The sequence below is a fragment of the Crocodylus porosus genome, unplaced genomic scaffold (assembly GCF_001723895.1).
Source record: "Crocodylus porosus isolate Cpor-Errol unplaced genomic scaffold, CroPor_comp1, whole genome shotgun sequence".
Taxonomy (NCBI): domain Eukaryota; kingdom Metazoa; phylum Chordata; order Crocodylia; family Crocodylidae; genus Crocodylus; species Crocodylus porosus.
The window spans coordinates 195,409,598-195,428,031 of record NW_017728886.1 but is presented as its reverse complement, the minus strand read 5'-3'; the positions used below and the strand labels follow the sequence as shown (position 1 = coordinate 195,428,031).

Below are 18,434 nucleotides of genomic sequence, written 5' to 3'. Positions count from 1 at the left end.
ACCTACATTGAACACCTTCAAAAGTAAATTGGATGCTTATCTTGCTGGGATCCTATGACCCCAGCTGACTTCCTGCCCTTCTGGCAGGGGGCTGAACTCGATGATCTTCTGAGGTCCCTTCCAGCCCTAATGTTTGTGAAATCTATGAAATCTGTTAAATCAAGTCATAGTGAACCACTGCTTCAAATATAATTTGATTTCCTCTTCATTTTCACAGCTGAGAAGTGCCTTTCTTTCCTGTTTCCAATTATTTCAGTTTCTTCACCAGCCTTAAATGTCTGGCAAACATCACCAAATTCTGTGTAGATGAGAGGCTCTGTCCCCCCATCTCTTGGCTCATTGCATGTGACTGGTGTGGCTCCACCCTGCATGGAGTAGAAATAGACCAGGCAGCCCTGTGCCTCATCTACATATAAATTTTGGGCGTGTTCCCAGACTTGTGACAAGAATACCTGGTTTCGGTCATGAGTGGGAGGCTACTTAGCATGTGGATCGTTTGTTGGGAGATCTGGATTACAGACGCATACAGAATAGTGCTGGGCTGTGGGGTCACCATGCTTAAAATATTGTTGATACTGCTGGGGGGAAGCCCCATGAACTGTATGCTAAATCATGAGCCTTTTGGCTTTGGACTAATATCATACATAGTAGACACATCTACATGTGCTATTACTGTGCATGAATAAACTCGAGGGCTTATTGCTTCAGAGTTAATTGCCCCCAGGGGTGCCATTTGGACATCTGCCGAGGAGCAGTTAAGTCTGGATCAGTAAGCTCTTGAGTTTATTCATGAGGAACATGTGGAGCTGGGTCAGAGCATGACTGGCAGGGGGCCCTGTGGGTCAGCCTGCTAGCCCAGACCTAGCTCCCATGGCACAATATGCTACATAGGGGCTAGCTGGGGCACAAGAGAGCTTCAGTGTAGGGCTAGCTGGCAGGCAGCCCCTGCACTGAAGCTCCCTCATGCCCCAGCCAGCCCCTTCAGCATCTACACATGCACTATGGTAGAGTAAACTAGTTTACTCTAGCCCAATGGGGTGCATGTGTAGATGCTGAGACATTTACTGCACAGCAAATTAGTCTACTGTACAGTAAATGTCAGGTGTAGACATGCTCGGTTTGTATTTATATATAGCAGATACAAAAGTGCTGCTCAGAAGTATGTATGCAGAATACCTGCGCTGAAGCTTGCAGTGTTTTGCAAAAAGATAAAAATCATCAATTGCAAGTGAACTAAGCCTGTGGATACCAATACTGATTTGCATCAGTATGGGTACACTTTTTTCAAACCTGTTTATTTCATTTAGTATTTTTTTGGTCCCCTGCATTTCAAGTTTAACAACATTTTACTGTATTGTGTTGCTTTCGTAGCTTGATTTCACCTAATTCTGAAATGTAGTATGGATTGTTTAATTAATTTTTTTTGCATTCTAATTTTTAAATTAGCTTGTCTGCTCATAACTGAAACCAACTTTGAAAAATGCTATCTTGGGTAGAGACATTTGACCCACTGATTATTTTAAATATTGTAGGGGAAGAAAATTTGTCTGGATAACGCCATTTACACAGGACTACCATATTAATCAGGCGTTATGTTGAAAAACAGCCAAATATGGTAATGATATCTTCAGGAACTGTAGTGCCACTGTTATAGTAACCAAGAGGTCACTTAACGATTCCTATAGGAGATGTCCTTTTACCATGAACTCATTACATTTTATGGTAAAGTGTCTTTGTCATGTTCAAGACAAAAATGCTACATTTTGAGTGTGTAGTTGCAAGAGGAAATAAAATAATTTCAAAGCCCTTGTGGCAGATGACAATTCAGCAGTGTTTGTGAAATACTTTAACTATCTATGGCTTGGTGTTCTGGAGTTTAATAGAAAATGTAAACACTAAGGTTAATTAGTGTATGGTAAAGATGAGCAAGAATGCCTGAAGCTTGCTTGTCAGTTATTTGCCATCTGTAATCCAAACGACACCTCCAACTGCATAAGAGGCCAGTTGTAGTTCTGAGGCAATGGGAAAGGCTCAGTTTCATGAGTGTTCATGTTGTTAGCTGCCGTGTCTCTCGGCACTAATATCCTTTTTTTAAAGCATGGCTTACAGTGAGGCCATATCAGTTTGTGACAGCTGACCATTGCAGAGACCCCAAATCATTTTACTTAATTTCCTGTTAAAAACATTAATCTTGGGAAAACTTTCACCCTTTGACTATTTTACTCTTATTTGCATGCTTCTGTTTTTGTTCTGACATGACTATATCCATTAACAACAGCATGCTGTCAGAATATTTCTTGTCAGCTGTAAGATGAGTTTCCCTCCCCTTCTTTCTCTCTCTCTCTCTCTTTTTACAGTAACCTATAGGAAGCCTAAAACCAGATAATGTGACTTCTTCATTTTACCAAATTGTGTTTATTCTACATGCATGCATGAGGATGACAGTAAGCTTGTGTAGCTATAAAAGCAAATTAAATGCAGTACATCTGGACTATAGTTTTTAGCTTTGCCACTTTCTGAACTTGAGGAATTCTTTTAGCTTCCTTCTATTTTTATTTCCCCTTAGATAAAGGTGGGTTAATAATTCTTACCTATCGCACAGGGCTCATGAAAGGCTTAATTCAATAAACACATTTTTTTTGCATACAGCATGCATCCTTTTCTTAAAATGCAGTTGCTGAAAATTGGGTTCCACGTTATGAGTGAGACAATACAGTAATAGTAGTTCTAGCTTCTGCCACAGAAAAGCAAATGTGCTGCGCTGAACATGGAAATCTTTAGCTGTTGTCCATGGACACTTTTTCTTCCCCTCCAGCAGAGATGCCTTCTGCAGAAGCAAGGAAAGCTCTTTTTTCTTCTTTTTTCTTCATTCTGCTTTTCAAAAACAAGCCTAGTACTAGGCAACAAAACACTACTCAATATTGTTTACTTATTCAGGCATGTGTAGCATGTGAGACAGTACAGCAGGGGCAGGCAATTATTTTGGATGGAGGGCCGCTTACCAAGTTGTGGCAAGCTGTCAAGTGCCACATGGGTAGCCCCGCCCCTTGACAGCTACCCCGCCCCCTTGTCACCATCTTGGGGCAGAGTCAAAGACATTAAAAGTTGTTGTCCATTAGTGTCATGTGACTTTGCACTCCATAGGGTAGATTTTAAGAGATTTTATAGATTTTAAGCATGATGATCCAACCAGTTATTTATCCACTTTACAGTAGTTTCACATAGACTATCAGTGAGGAAAGAGAAAGAAAGGAGAGACTCATCCTTTCTGAAGAAAGCCCACATCCCATTTGAGATCTTGTTAGGATATGTGATTTCTGGGATCAGAGATAAAATTCCGCAGACCCTAATCATGCAACTGCTGCTGCATCCCTGATTCAAGGCTCCCCACACCGGGACTTTCAAAGGGCAACACAGAAAGTGTAGTATCAGGTATAGTTCCCCAATGCTGTACTTCCTGTGGTGCCCTTTTAAGCTGTTGGTGTTAAAGCAAGGGACAGCTGTATCCGAGAACCTGCTGCCAGGGATCAGTAATCCATGGGCTCCATCAGGGAGCAGCCTCAGATTCAGGACACATGTTGCATGTTTAATTTAAAGTGAAATACAAACTAGACACAAAGATGATCCATCTTTTGAACATTTTTGTGACTGGCTTGTCATTTTATCCTAACATGAATTGCTTGAATCAATGACCTGTTACAATTTATCATATGATCGTTATGTAATATCTGCTGGGGGCCTATGTAGCCAAGATTCTGAAAAATAGTTGTTTGAAGTATCTTAATTTTCTGCTGCTGAAGCTGAGGGGATGATTTTCATAGGCTGGGTGCTCAGCACTTTCTGAAAATGTATCTCAGGGTAGGCACCCAAAATCACTAGCCACACTTGAAAGCTTTAGCTTTGAGAGGAAGGGCCATTCACAATTAATTGAGCTAGCTGCTGAAGGTCAGGTACCCTTGCTAGTATATACAATCTTCCAGATCTTTTCTGAAAAAGGTGATGGGCATTTTTAGCAACATTGTAACCTAAGGGTGAAGGGATGCATAGTTAATGCTGACTGAGCTGGGAAACATTTAGAAAATTACTGCAAAGATCAATGCATACAGATCTTCCATGTGTAGCTGTAAAAGATATACTTTTTTTCTTTATTTATTATCATATTGCTGCCTTTTCAAAGTGTGCAATTCTTGTCTGTAAACAGGAAAACATCAACTAGGTCAAACAAGCTTGCTAAGTAGATCGAGTTGAAAAAGGAAAAATGGTTTTATGAAAAAATTACCAGGTTCTTTGGGTGAATCAGATACCTTTTTTTAAACCAACTTAAGTAGTTGGGAAAAAATATTTAAGCAAGCTTTCGGGTTTAAAAACCCTTTGTCAGGCTAAGGAAATTTCTGCAGCTGGTGTGTGCTCTTCCTGGATGGGATGAATAGTAAAGAAGCCAGAGGCTGGGCTGGGCTGCATGCAGAACAGGCAGTCAGTGAAGATGTAAATTAAGGAGTCAGTGGGTGAGAGACAGGCTGGGTGGCGGGTGGGAAGAAGGGGGATGAATGTAGCAGTTAAATAGTGGAGAGGTACCTGGGGAGTCAGATGTCAGGCATGTTATAATGTGTCATAAATCCAATGTCTATATTTAGTCCAATGACATTTAAATTTTTTCTATTTCCCAAAAATTGTAAAAATCCAGGAATATTTTCTAATTTTTTAATGTTTCATTTTCCTTCTTTGCCTTTCCCACAGTGGAATAAATGATTATTGAGGTGGTGTTTAGGTTGATTTGTTTTACCTCCAAATGTGTGAGGGTAACAGAATACAGCTGTGAGTGTTATACACAAGCATACCTGTGCATATGTTGGTTGAACACCACCGCATATGTCAGTAGTGTTCAACCAACATCCAGCAATTCCTATGGTCCCCTTAGTTCTCTATGCATCTCTCTATATACTTAAGTCCAAACCCTAGTTACTCTTCCAATGCAAATAATCTTGACCTCTCTCAGATTACTCCCATGAGTTACTGGAATATATCCTGGTCATTTGTGTTGGTAGAACAGTAGGGAGGAGATGTGTAATTGTAGAGACACAGGGAAATGGCTGGAGGACATTGCAATGCCAGAGCCACTGCCTCTGCTTGCACCTATAAGGTTTCTGTCGAGGCAGGACTACTCACCACTGAGGCTTCTACCCAGGTCCAGGTTTGGTGCTGTGGGGATTGCAGCTTGCAGGTTCCTTCCAATGATGGCCAGGTGGGGGAGTGGCCGCGGTATGAACGGTGCCTCTTGGTGGTGTCTCTTAGGAAACGGGCAAGAGAGCTACAGGAGGAGGCAAGGCTCTGAAGCATCCTCTGCTATGAGGTGTTCATCGATTTGATGGCTTGCAGTTGTCAGTTAGTTGCCTTTACCTTTCATGGTTTTCCTGTGCATGCTGTTGTTGCCAAATGGCTGCTAGTGTAGCTTTATCTATCTGCCTTAGACCAGAAAGGGAAGTTCTAGGGGATGATTGAAGTGAAATGGAGGCCATTATGAAATATGGAGTGGACTTAAGTCCATGAAGTAGCCCCCTTAAATTGTCAAAGTACTGGATATATGAACTGTCCTTAGGGGTACATCGTACAAATACTGTTACACACTCACATCAAACTGGGGTCTCAATGTCAGCAAAGAGACAGCATGCACATTATTAAGAAGCATAACGAAAAGTATAATGTATAGATAGAAGGGTGGTGATGTAGTATTTTAATGCAATGTATTTCATTTTTGAAAATGGAAAAATGATATGGTCTCCACAGAACATGTGAAAAAGTCCCTAATGTGTTTAGAATGTTTCTTATATTCTTTCTTCTGTTTCCATAATAGATTTTGTATATTTATGACAACTTCTACATGGACTGCAAGAATGAGCAAAATATATACAGTGTAACAAACATTAAAATAATAGTAAAATTCTTCTTATTTTACTAAGGCCTACTCTTTACTCAATAAAAATTAATCTAGTTTATCCAATAGAGTGCAGTACTGTACTGCAGTCTTTAGGCAGTATAAAGCTCAAACAAGCCTTTTGAGTAAGGTTTGAATAGCACAGTTCTAATCTGTTGAAGTGCTACAGAAGAAAACATCATTCTTAGGAAGTCTTTGACATCCAAATTCTTTAAAAATATGTTGGTGAGTGTAAGTTGTTATGGTATCCTTGTATTTTAGATTTTTTCTAATTTATTGACATTAGAGTGATATGTTGACCTGAAAAGATGAGATAATACAAATATGCCAGTACAGCATATTTCTCTATTATTTGTCTTACCCGTGTTAAAAATGTATACCTTGATAATAAAATACTTACCCTCCAATTTAATGCATTTTGATATTTTCATACAAGACATGCTCTAAAGTGCTAAATATTAATAATATAAATATGCTGAGGATCTTAACTATTACTGTGCAGAAGTTATGGCAACATTTTTGTATTAACATTTAGCCAGTTTTATCATGTAGATAAGCTAAAGTGTATTTAGTTTACTCTGACCCAAAATTGTAAACATACTTGAATGACTAAAGATGCAGGAAGTACCTCTTAGGCATCTTGGCACTTCTGAAAATGCTAAATTGAGGGAAATAAAGATGAGGTAGATACCCTTAGCACTTCTGAAAATCAGCATCCTTAGGCTTGTAAAAACCTTGGCTCAAATGCTTTTTCTGTTAGAACACATTTGTACCAGTGCCTCTAAGCTAAAAAGAAAATATGTGCTTCTTCTCTGATTATAAATATCTCGTATTTTACCTAATAATTTGGTCATATAGGGAAGTATTTTTGTACAAATATCCTGATATAAACTTGGTGTTCCAACAGTTCATGTGTGGGTGAGAGTGTGCACAATCAATCTGATTGTTAGCCTCCTGTGTTTTACAGATCTATTTAGACCTGTTCAGAACAGACCCTTTGAATTATTAGACCAAGTTTCTGTATGAAAATGTCAGGTTTGATGTTCTAAGTAAATGCTAGTACTCATGAAACATGTAAAACTACTACCCTTAGGGACTACACTTCTCTGTCCACAAAACAGTTTTAAGCATGTGCTATACACAAGTTTAGCACATAGTATGGCAAACTTCTCCACACTGAATATTTAGATGGCCTGTTTAGATTCCATTTAGAAACACGGTGTTGCATTTGTACGGTAGAAGGAGTATTTATGACCATTCCATGAATGCAAGTCACTCTAAACTGAGGGCATGGCTGTATCAAGTGTTGACATCTTGTGTAACAAATGCAAATTATATGCATGAAAAAAGAAAAATGGCATTTTTTATGTATTGAGCAAGCAGATAGTATATTCAGTCCCATCAATTTTTAATGACTCAGGATAAGACTATTTGAACTTCAAGTTGCATTGTATTAAAATATCAGACATCTTGCAGGATGTCACCAATCCAGTGAGTTTCATTAATTAAATATACTTACTGATTAGTGATTTACCAATATTGAGTTCCCTATGCAAAAAGTCAATGAAGAGTTTAAGTTGACTGCCTTTCCCAGCAGCAGCGGTGTGGTGCAGCATGGCTCGGCCCTGGCCGGCTGGCACCCAGCGCTGCCTGCGCCAAAATGTGTGGGCCCAGCCTGGCTCAGTGAGGTGCTATGTGCCTTCGGGCAGCTCCAGGCCTTATAGACTGTCACTCAGGGCCCCATGCCACTTGCAGGGACTGTCTGTCATGCCTGGCTGGGTTCTGCATGCACAGAACCAGCCCAGCCTGACGGCACATTGGGCTCGTGCACGCAGGACCCAGCCCAGCGCAACATGCAATCCCTGCAAACAGTGCCAGCCCCTGGGTGACAGCCCAAGCAACCTGGAGCTGCCTGAAGGCACATGGCAGTACGCTGCACTGGGCCAGGCCCACGCTATGTGGCACAGGCAGCTGGGAGATTATTTATGAGACAAAAACACAAATATCAATGACAACAAGAATTAACACATAAGTAACAGCATAACCAGCACCTAGATATTAAGCCTTACAGTTTTACACACATACATATGGAAATAGGTACCAAACAGGGTCCACTCACCTGCTATATCCCAAAAATCTCAGTTGACTCCCACTCTACTCTCAGATAACACTAAACCTCCTAGGAAGTGGGAGAATGAGACCCTTCGCTTGATCACTCTTCAACCCTTATACCTTTCTTTAGCTGAGGATCTTTGAGGAGCAAGTTCAGTCAACAACAGTCAGTCAAAAACAGTCAACATGAGAAGTCTCAAACACCACACATACCAAAACCCAACAACCAGCTGGAACTACACACAGTCGTTTGGTCAACATCTTTTATACTATCCAATCATACCATATTCTTTAGCCAGTCATTGTTCTTTCTTACCTATAATCATCTTGTCAGTCAGACATCTGATACATTTCTCTCTGTCTCTCTCCAATCATCTTTCAGACCACCTCAGTCAGGTAGCTGTCAATTATCTTGCACTTTTCCAACACTTATTTCTAGGAAGTGTGTATGTGCCAACTAATGTCATTGGGCAGATTTTCCTAACCAGTCAAAAGTTCAAATATTCCAGCAATTTCTGGAGATTACATCAATATAGGCACATCTGCACATGTGCAAACCATCAGTAACCATCAAACTGAAAACCAGAGGCTATACCTTTCGTGGTGCATGTGTTTGGGGTTCAACCTAAAGCTCTGACCTGGAGAAACTTCCTAGTTATTTGCTCCTGGCTTTTGTTACTCTTGAAAAAGGTTTCTCTCTGTCATTGCATGACTGTTTCTAAGAAGCAGACACGACAACCTCCATAGGCAATATTCCTTGAGGAGTAGTAAGACAATGGCATAAACAAGGAGACTTGGCCATCTAAAATATAGAGGGGAGCACAGCATGAAAGGAATATGATTAAGTATTGGACTGATATTTGTAGTGATGTGTTCTGAAGTATCTAGTACTTGTAAAGGATTATAGTAGTGCAAGAGCTCTACATCAGTTAAAACTTCTTGTTCTGATAAAGCTATGCAGTGCTCTAGAACAATGGTGCTTGATCTTCAGGCCCCACAGGCCAGATAAGTGACATGGGACTTGGGTCAGATCAGGCCTTGCACTGCCTCTGCCCAGACCCCTACATCTGGACTGGCCCTGTGCCATCCCTATACAACTCCACACCACTCCCACTTCCCAGTATAGAGGCTCAGTGCTGACCCCACACACCAGGATCAGACTCAGGGGTCCCATGCCACCCTGCCCAGCCCTGCCTGCCAGGATCAGGCCCCATGCACCACAGAGTCTTGCTATCCAGCCTGCAGGGCTCCCTGCAGGGCTGGAAATTTGTCAGCATAAAAGTGGTACCACTACTCTCCCATCTCCAAGGAAAGCCCCATTGACCAGATGACCTGACGTCAAGGACCGGATCTCGCCTGCAAGCTGGTGTTAAGCACCTCTGCCCTAGGACTGAGGAAGACATTTGCTTATGTTACAATATTTAATTTCCTTCATAGTTCATGTCACTGGAATTTAGTATCAGAGATTCAAGTGTCTTTTTAAACAAATTTGATTTCCCTGTTAAGCTTATGGGCACTCACTACTGAATATGTTGAAAAACAAGTTCTTGAACTTGACTTCTAGATTTCCTATTATCAAATCTCAGTGGTTACAGCTACACGTGCCATTAATGTGATGTGATAAAAGCCAGCGCAGTTTGTGCTGGAGTCAGCTGCTCCTGGGTGCAGCATCTGTATGTGTGCTCAGGACTGCAACACTCTGAGCTGGGGCAGAGCAGCCCCAGGCTGGCAGGGGGTCAGCACTGGGCTCTGGGTGGTGGCATCGGGGGACTGACTGGGGCATGAGGGTGCTAAAGTGCAGGATAGGCAGCAGGCCGCCCCCACACTCGTGCCCTAGAGAGCTCCTGTCACTGTCTACATGTGTGTTTCAGCACATATAATACTCTGCTGTAAGATAGTCCCTGACAGTACTATTCTACAATAGAGTTAGTTAGTTTACTGTGCCCCAATACTGGTGCATGTGTAGACAGTGACAGTTTACTGAGAAGCCAAATAGTCAACTCGGCAGTAAAGCACATTTTGTAGATGCACCCAGTATCTGCTTTATCTCTTATCTGCAGTAGTTTTACAGCAGAGGGACTAATGTTAGTGGATATGCTTTTTATTATATGCTTGTGTAAATGTTGGGTTTACTTGTGGGTTTTAGGGATTGAAAGTCAGTCTTTCTGAAAGGACAAGACATAGTCCCATCTGTTATAAATGGCGCAATATCAGATACTAAAGTAATGTTGCTACATTTTAAAGTACAAGGAATGTAGTATGTTGTGTTTTTATTCAGTAATGGTGAAGTACTGGTAACAGATTGCTCATAATTGTGGTATACTTTACAAACTGTAAAATCCATTGTGCTAGTTTATAGACTCTTCTCTGAGGTTGTTTGAGGGGTAAGTGGAAATGCCTTAAAATTTGTTTTCAATACACTGCAGCATTTCCTGGCATGTACACATGGATTGGCTGTCTCCAGATAACTGATTTTTTTTTAAAAAGAGATGTTGTTCAGTTCCTCCATTGGTATAAATTTACACTGCTCTACTAAGTTCAGTGTCACTATGCTAGTTTAACAAAGCTGAAGTTCTGCTCTGATATTTATTTCCAAAATACATGTATATATGTATAACAATGTGCATGGCATTATCCTCATTTGGCTTATTCTTCTTGACATTTTTTATGTACTTTGGTATGTGTCTTAATTAAGAAAATGAGTTTAGATATTCATTATGAGATTTATCATTCAGTGAGATGATTTTGAATATAATTACAGAGACAGGAATGCAAATAGTCTTGGATTCTCCTTGTTTAATTGATATAGAAAGTCATACTGCATTCACAACCAACTGCAGAGCTAATAAGACTCCAAGACTGATTTGTCGTCATGGATTATGTTCAGTTCTACACCTAAAACAGGTCAATGTAAAATAAATAATAGATACATAACACAAGTCGGTGACAGAATAACATGCCGTCTTCAGAAAGCCCCATAAAGTACTTACATCTGTTGAAGGACTGACACAGTATTGTGTCACACAAGATATTGATTTTAAAAAAACCCAAACATCTGAATCATGTCAGTCATATTGCAGCTGGGAATGTAAATATCCATAACTTTACATATTGAGACTGCTCTGAAATGTACTGGCAATCTGTTATATTTTGAGTGATGGCTCAACCTTATCGCTTGGTTTTTCATGATTTAAAAAAAGTGCTACTCATCTCTGTCACATTCTGTTCAGGATAAAAGGCTTTTCACTTTTCTTAGCAAGAATCAGACAGAATGCTGCTGGAACACAGAGAATATGCTGCTGTCTGTTCAAAATACAGCCTAATGAGCCAGACTAAATATAGTGGACTATAGAGCTCCGGAAAAATGTGCTTTTGATGGATCTGTGGATCAGCTACAGCTTTAACTTCTAACTAGTTTCATTTTTCATCTTTACAATTTCCATTTCCCCTTTTTGTTGATATAAATTACATTTCAATGAATGGACTCTCCTGCATCTGTGACAGTTTTGTGTGCTCTGATAAGGACACCGCGGATCTGGCTCTTGTCCTAGTCATAATTTTTTCATGTTTTTTTCTCTCTTAGTCGCGACCTATTCCCTCACACCTCACTTCAGCAGTAGCAGAGAGTATCCTGGCTTCAGCCTGTGAGAGTGAAAGCAGAAATGCTGCAAAAAGGATGCGACTGGATAGACAGCAGGTACGATGTTATTTGTGGGGTCTACCTCATCCATATCTATAATTAAGTAAAATCAAGATAATTTGCAATTCTTGTTACATGAAGGAATGGTGCATGTCAGATATGTCCTGTTAGCTAGATTAATTAAATGTTTATTGATAGTTAAATAAATATGTGCACTATATGAAAATGCCTTATAGATTTATATACATATGGGGTCAGCATATCTACTGTACATGTATGGATAATATTGTACATTAGTATGTATTGTATACTCTATATATAATGTGTGTACCCATAGTACCTACATATACATATGCATGCATGTTAACATGTATAACATGCAGCATAATGTATATAAAACTTAAAATATAAACTATATGTATATATGTACATGTACACACACAAATCTTTTTCTGTATATTTGTAAAGATAACAAGTATTCTGATAAACTACGTAATTTGTATGATGTACTTCAAGTAGAAAGGTTACTGGATTATTTCCAAAACTATAGTGTGCTCTCAGGTTCCTTGTTAATCAGCGTCTTAACATCCGTATCAATTATTTGTCCATATATGATTCAGTATCTAGCATACTGCACGCTAAATTAAACTATTGCTTTTATTTGCTGAAAACTGCATGTTTCCTTTCTTAACTTCTTGAAACAAAAGTGGCAGTCGGTTGTAAGGTTTTGGGTATTAACTGCTCTAATGACATGTCTGATGAACTTTTCTTGTACACAGTTTTTGGAAAAGATGGACATTTACCCCTTAGAAACAGCCTGCAGCCTTTTTTGACACATGTTTCTAGAGAACTGGAGTTTGGAATTATCTTTACAATGCTGTTAGCTGGGACACTGGAAATGGATATCACTATGTCACTTTTTTATGTATTTTGTCTTTTGTGATACTTTCATTAATGCCATGGAAATGCCTTAAGGTTTACAGATTTTAGTGAAAGTAAAACTAAAAAAAATCACACTTTAAGTACAGTGTTGGTATTGCTAAAATTGATTGTGAAGATTTTATGACTTGGCATCAAGTCTGATCATAAAGAAGAATAGGTATCAAATAATTCTCTGCAAAGTGCTTCTCTCCAAGGTATGAAAGGACAAATGAAATAATCTTTAAAGGTTTAGGCAGTGGCAGATCTTGGTGTCATAAAGATATTTGCCAGGTTTAAAAAAATTCTTTCACCTGAAAGTGTTGGTACCGGTGACTGCAGTTTCATTTCAATCTAAAATTCATAAAGTATAGCACTTGAAGCCCCTGATTAATTATGTAAATGGAAAAGCAGGTAGCCAGTGCAATAAAGACTTGTTTGGTTTATGGTATTTTTCCAGTCCTATCCATATACTTTGTTATCTTGGGTTTTTTTAAAGCAGGAACTTGCAAAGCAGCTGCACCTACAATGCATACAGCATCATTATTCAGGGCTGCCAAATGTCAGTTCAATAAAAAATGTTGTTTTATTTGTCCTCAAATTATTTGTGAATCCAGGTCAATTTTGCTGAATAGTTCTTACTGGAAAAAATGCAGCTAGATTCATAGACTAATAGAAAAATAAGGCTGGAAGGAACCTCAGGAGGTCTTCTTGTATACCTCATAACCTAGTCTTAAAATTGCATGAGCAATCCACATCCACAACTACCAGTCACAGTACCTGAGAACATCAAGAACACCCTAACTTACCACAGGTAAAGCAGGGAGGCAGAGGCACTGCAAGGACAGGGAGAAGTTTGTTAAAATACACTCAAGAGCCAATGAAAAGTGCCCTGCCCCCTACTACAGAGAAAGGCAAAAACCCTCACAATCCATGGCAGTCTGACTGTGGGGTAAAATTCCTTCTTGGTTCTAAATGTGGCAATCAATCTGACCCTGAGTGGAGGAGCAGGACTCTCTAGCAAATTATCTCTGTCTTTTCTGTTTTTTCTTTCTTTTTTTTTCTTTAAGTCCTAGCAGAGCCACAGGCATACCCCAGTCAAAATTCCCAGCCATGGCAGCAACAGCAGTAGAAGGACATAAAGGAAGGAAAATAAAAACCCCTAACACCTGTAGCAAGAGAGGGGATAAAACTCCTTCCCAGGCCCATGTGGCAATTAACAGATCCAAGAAGCATGGAAAAAAAGTCAAAAGCCTCCACTCTGTACTGAGGTTTGGATAGCACAAGCAGAACTCCATGCATCACAGACCCTAACCTAGGATTTGTGTTTCTGTCATCCTATCCCCTCCATAACCTTGCCCCAGCAATTTAAACTTGTTTCATTATCAAGCCAGTTATAGTTTCCAAAACATCTGTGGAATCCCAACTGTTGCTTCTTACAATCCACTCCAGGATTTGCTACTCCTAATCATCACTGAACAATGCTTATCCAACCTATTCTTGAAAAACTCCAGTGAAGGAGACCCCACAATTTCCCTAAGTAGTTTATTCCACTTCATCAGTGCTCTAACAGTGAAGACTTTTTCTCCTGTTATCCTGTCTAAAACTACTTTGCTGCAATTTTAAGTCATTGCTACACATCCTAGTAGCAGTGAGGAAGAAAAGATGTTCTTCCTGTTCTTTGTGGCAGCCCACTAAATATCTGCTATCTCTTAATCACTTTGTGCAAGCTGAACATGATTAGTTTAAGATTCACTAGCCTGCTGAAGAACAAATTACTCTCTGAGCCTGTAGGTAGGACACTCACTTGACAGGAGAGACACCTTTGTTCCAGGCTCTGCACCAATTATTGTTTAATTATTTATACAAAGTACAACAACATGAAGAAGTGAAATTGGGAGCACTCAATTTCACAATATATCAGGGTGCTTTCCTGGTGGTTTGGGCACTGTCCTAGAAGGTGGCTGACATATTCAAATCCATATAGGCAGAGGAGGTAACTAAATCTGGGGCTATACACATGCTCAGAAAATCTTGAAGAATTCCTGGTAGAAATACTTATGTGGAGATACTTGAACAGACATTCAATTTATAAGCCCCTGAAGAGCAAAGAGCTTTTAATGCTAACGTTGCACAGCCAGGAGGCTGTGCAAGTTCCATCAGTCTGCCTGTAGACAGATGGCACCAGTTCACAGGAAAGTCCTGATTGGCTGATCCAGATTGCTGCATGTGGCCTGGGTCTCCTACAGTCTAGTTGAAAGATATTGGATAAAATGGTCATGTCATCATCACTACCTCCTCCAGTTTTTGCATCTAGCCTTTAAGCTCATTTGCTTTCCTGCAGCTGGCCAATAATGAAACATCTTATTTTGTATACAATTAAATTCATTTTGTTTTTAATTTGGTGGGGGAAAAAACCAAAAATGCAAATTGTGTTTTTATAGAATTAAGTTCTGTTCTTCAGTTTAGCAACTAGCCCTAGTCATAACTGCAGTATTCCATTCTCAATGTCTACCACTTACTCTTGATTTATTTGCCCACATATACTAGCAGGGTCTCAGGCAGAACTCTCAGGCAGTAGAACTTAGTCGGTAGATGAGGTTGTGGTATTGACATAATTACGTTATCAGTTATCCCAGGGAGACCTTCAGAGGCAAACATAGAGCAGCACAGAAATCAGGTAGTCATGTGTGAAAGGAAGATTGCTGAGAGTAGCTGGTGAGAGCATTCATCTAGCTGTTTCCCTTGGTCTCAAACTTAAGGACCCTTTGATTATTACAGTCTACTCTCCTGCAAACCCATTGTGGGATTTTACCATTTCTTTTTCAGAGAAATCAGTTTGCCCTGGGATACAAAGTGAAATTTGCATTCTTAACAACAGCTTCTCAGAGTATGGTCTATTAAGTATTTGTGTGTAGCTGTGTCACTCATAGATAGTGTGTGTGTATGTGCGCACGCGCACGTGCGCGTGTGTGTATTAAACACACACATGGGATTTTTGAAGGAGCCTTAGGGGGTTAGTCAACCAGATCTCATAGAAATCTGATAGGAGTTGAGTACTTAACTCCTTTAGGCTCTATAGATAATCCTGGCAATAGTTGCTATATATATATCCAGCTATGCAGAAAATGTATATGCATCTATGCTGAAAACTGCCCAAGGCATGTCTATGGGAGTTATAAGGGTTGTGAAGTTGACAGTGTGCATTTTGAAAAGATAGGATGTTCCCATTGCTTGGGGCCACATCTGCTTGGAATATGGAAGAGACTTAGGCCTCTTCCCAAACACTTTAGGAAGTCTAATAAAATCAGACTTGGTGGTAACATCAGCCAGCAGTTGTACCTGACCCCATTCCCTGGGACATAAATGAGGGTGGGTTCTTGAAATTAATTTCTTTGCTCTTATAGGCTGTTCTGGGTGCATTATGTATGGACCTCAGATTGGAGTCTGAAATCTTAAATATTTTACTTTTCAAAATAATTCATTTTAAAATGAGTTAACAAAGAGTGTTAATTTTAGTAACGACTCTGATGAGCAATCAGTTCAAGAACTATTTAGCAGAAAGAGCTAATTCACAAGCCAAATTAAAGAAAATCTCCAATTGTATTATTCAGTTTTTCTTAAAGACTTACAGAATCATTGACAACCTTAATGTATTTTGTTCAAATGTATTACTACAGAAGGCAAAGAATATAAAAGTATTTGAGGTTTTTATTCATATACTATCCATATGTGGCTTCTTATCCACTAAGGAAAGAAAAATGCTTCGGTAGTATATAAACAGCTCTAGAAAGATTCAGACTCAGTCTGTGTACTTCTTTGATGTGACAGTGACAAATATTATATTTTATAAGCAACTACCTAGTTGTATTCTTGATAAAGGATGAAAGTTTCCCTGATATGGCAAAGTACTTACATGTTGTTTTGTTTTTTTACCTGAAGGAGGGAGGAATCATTAAGGTCTTCCTTTGCTTAAAACTCAGCAGTCATGTTCCTGCATTTTGCTAAATCAGGACTTAAATGCTTTCCCTTCAAACTAATATTTCAAGTTAAGATGGGCAAAACTGATCTGCGGGAAGTAGCTACCTGTTTCAAAAATTGGTGATTTATTAAAATCAGGGTCATAATGGGAAACTTGTTTCAGCTTTTACTAAGGATATTTCCATAGTACCCAGCATCTTTCCATAATGCTTGAATGTGTGATAATAAAGCATTGTCAGTTGCAGAGATATTTATTCCTGTTAATATAAATGTTAAGGTATTGTAGTTGAAGTCAAAGTGCTTTAGGTGTTTAATTGTGTTAAATGTTATACTGCTCTTTTTAGCTTGAATACGTGTAGGTTATTTTGAGGTACAGTTAACATGGTTGGCCTGGTATGTGAATAAATGTAGAACTGCTACATGTAAAGTACATATTACCTGACTTCAGAGTATTATAGTTTACATTTATTTTAATCTTTCAGATATTAAAGTGTGCAACATGCAAAATTCCACTGTGTTGATAGGTTTATATGTTCTAACTGCATATATTTATTCTTTACTGCCCCTACACTAGTAACTGTCAAAAGAAGAAAAAGCTTATGGACAAGGTATGCAGGTCTGTCCAGTTGGCCCAGAACTCAGGTCGGGAAGTGGTGTACAAAGGTAATAGAGAGGTTGTTTTCTATTATCGTGGTCCTGCCTCAGATCAGTTCAAGATCAGTTCCTTGGCCTGGGACTAGCCAGAATTGACCAACTGTGTACTATATTTTGAGGGCTTCTCTAGCATATGCTGATGCCAAATGGCCACCAGGATCTCAGACTATAGCAAAGGATTTCACGGTTCTTTTTATCTTCTTCTGTAGAAGCAGGCAGACATCCTTGCTGCTGCTACATTAGTGTCCTGTGTCAGCTCTGCACTAATGAAGGATAATGCTAATGCTAGGACAGTCTTTCCAGAGCCACTATAAAGCTGGATCAGGAGCCGTATTCCAATGGTGGAATATGGTGCATAACAGTTACATTGTACGAGAAGGTCCTGTATTGCTGTGAGCTAGACGGTGTTGAATGAAACTTAGTACAGAAATACCTTTGCATATATACCTTGCATATAGTAAATAGCATGTTGTGGTGACAATTATTCAACACCTGATAAAATCTGCCAGCACGACCTTTGGCATCTCTGAAATCATATCTTCAGTTATCATGACAGCAGGAACCAAGCCAAACTTCTTGTCTACCAGCCTGTTGTCATCCCTCCCCTATTGGATGTGTGCGAAATTTGGATAACATATCAAAAACACCTGAAAGCTTTGGAACATTATCATCAGTGAAGTCTTTGGAAAATCTTCCATATCAGTTGAAAGCACAGAAGAACAAACACCAGTGTTCTGGCTCAGGAAAGCGCTACCAGCATTGAAGCCGTGTTTATATAGCACCAGCTCCATTGAACAGGATGTGTCATAAGAATGCTGACAACTAGTTCCCAAAACAGGTCCTATACTCCCCACTCACCAATGGTCACTGCTGTAAAGATGGGCAAAAGAAGAGATTCAAGGACACTGTGAAAACCAATCTGAAGAAATGCAATATTAACATCAGTACCTGGGAGTCCCAAACACTGACATCCCCAGTGGTGCTGTGATATACTACCAAGCATTGATCATTTGAAACAAACTCACCTCACTATGGAAGCAGATAGATGAAAGAGGCAAAAAGGAAAACTACAATATCGCTAGGATCTACTCCTTACTTCTGAACTATTTGCCACCTCTGCAGTCAAACATTTAGATCTTGAACGGCCTCCTCAGTCATCTATGGACTCTATGACTTCTCTGTTTTCTGGCTGACTGT

General features: G+C 39.6%; 1 protein-coding gene across 3 annotated transcripts in view; it reads left to right on the top strand.

Moving 5' to 3' along the window:
* The window catches only part of NOL4 (nucleolar protein 4), a 281,954-nt gene that overhangs the window by 222,183 nt on the left and 41,337 nt on the right, over positions 1–18,434 (top strand). For all 3 annotated transcript variants that reach the window (XM_019547639.1, XM_019547645.1, XM_019547653.1), the window contains one exon: positions 11,628–11,741. In XM_019547639.1, coding sequence (XP_019403184.1) covers positions 11,628–11,741 — 114 coding nt within the window. The remainder of the gene's footprint in view (positions 1–11,627; positions 11,742–18,434) is intronic.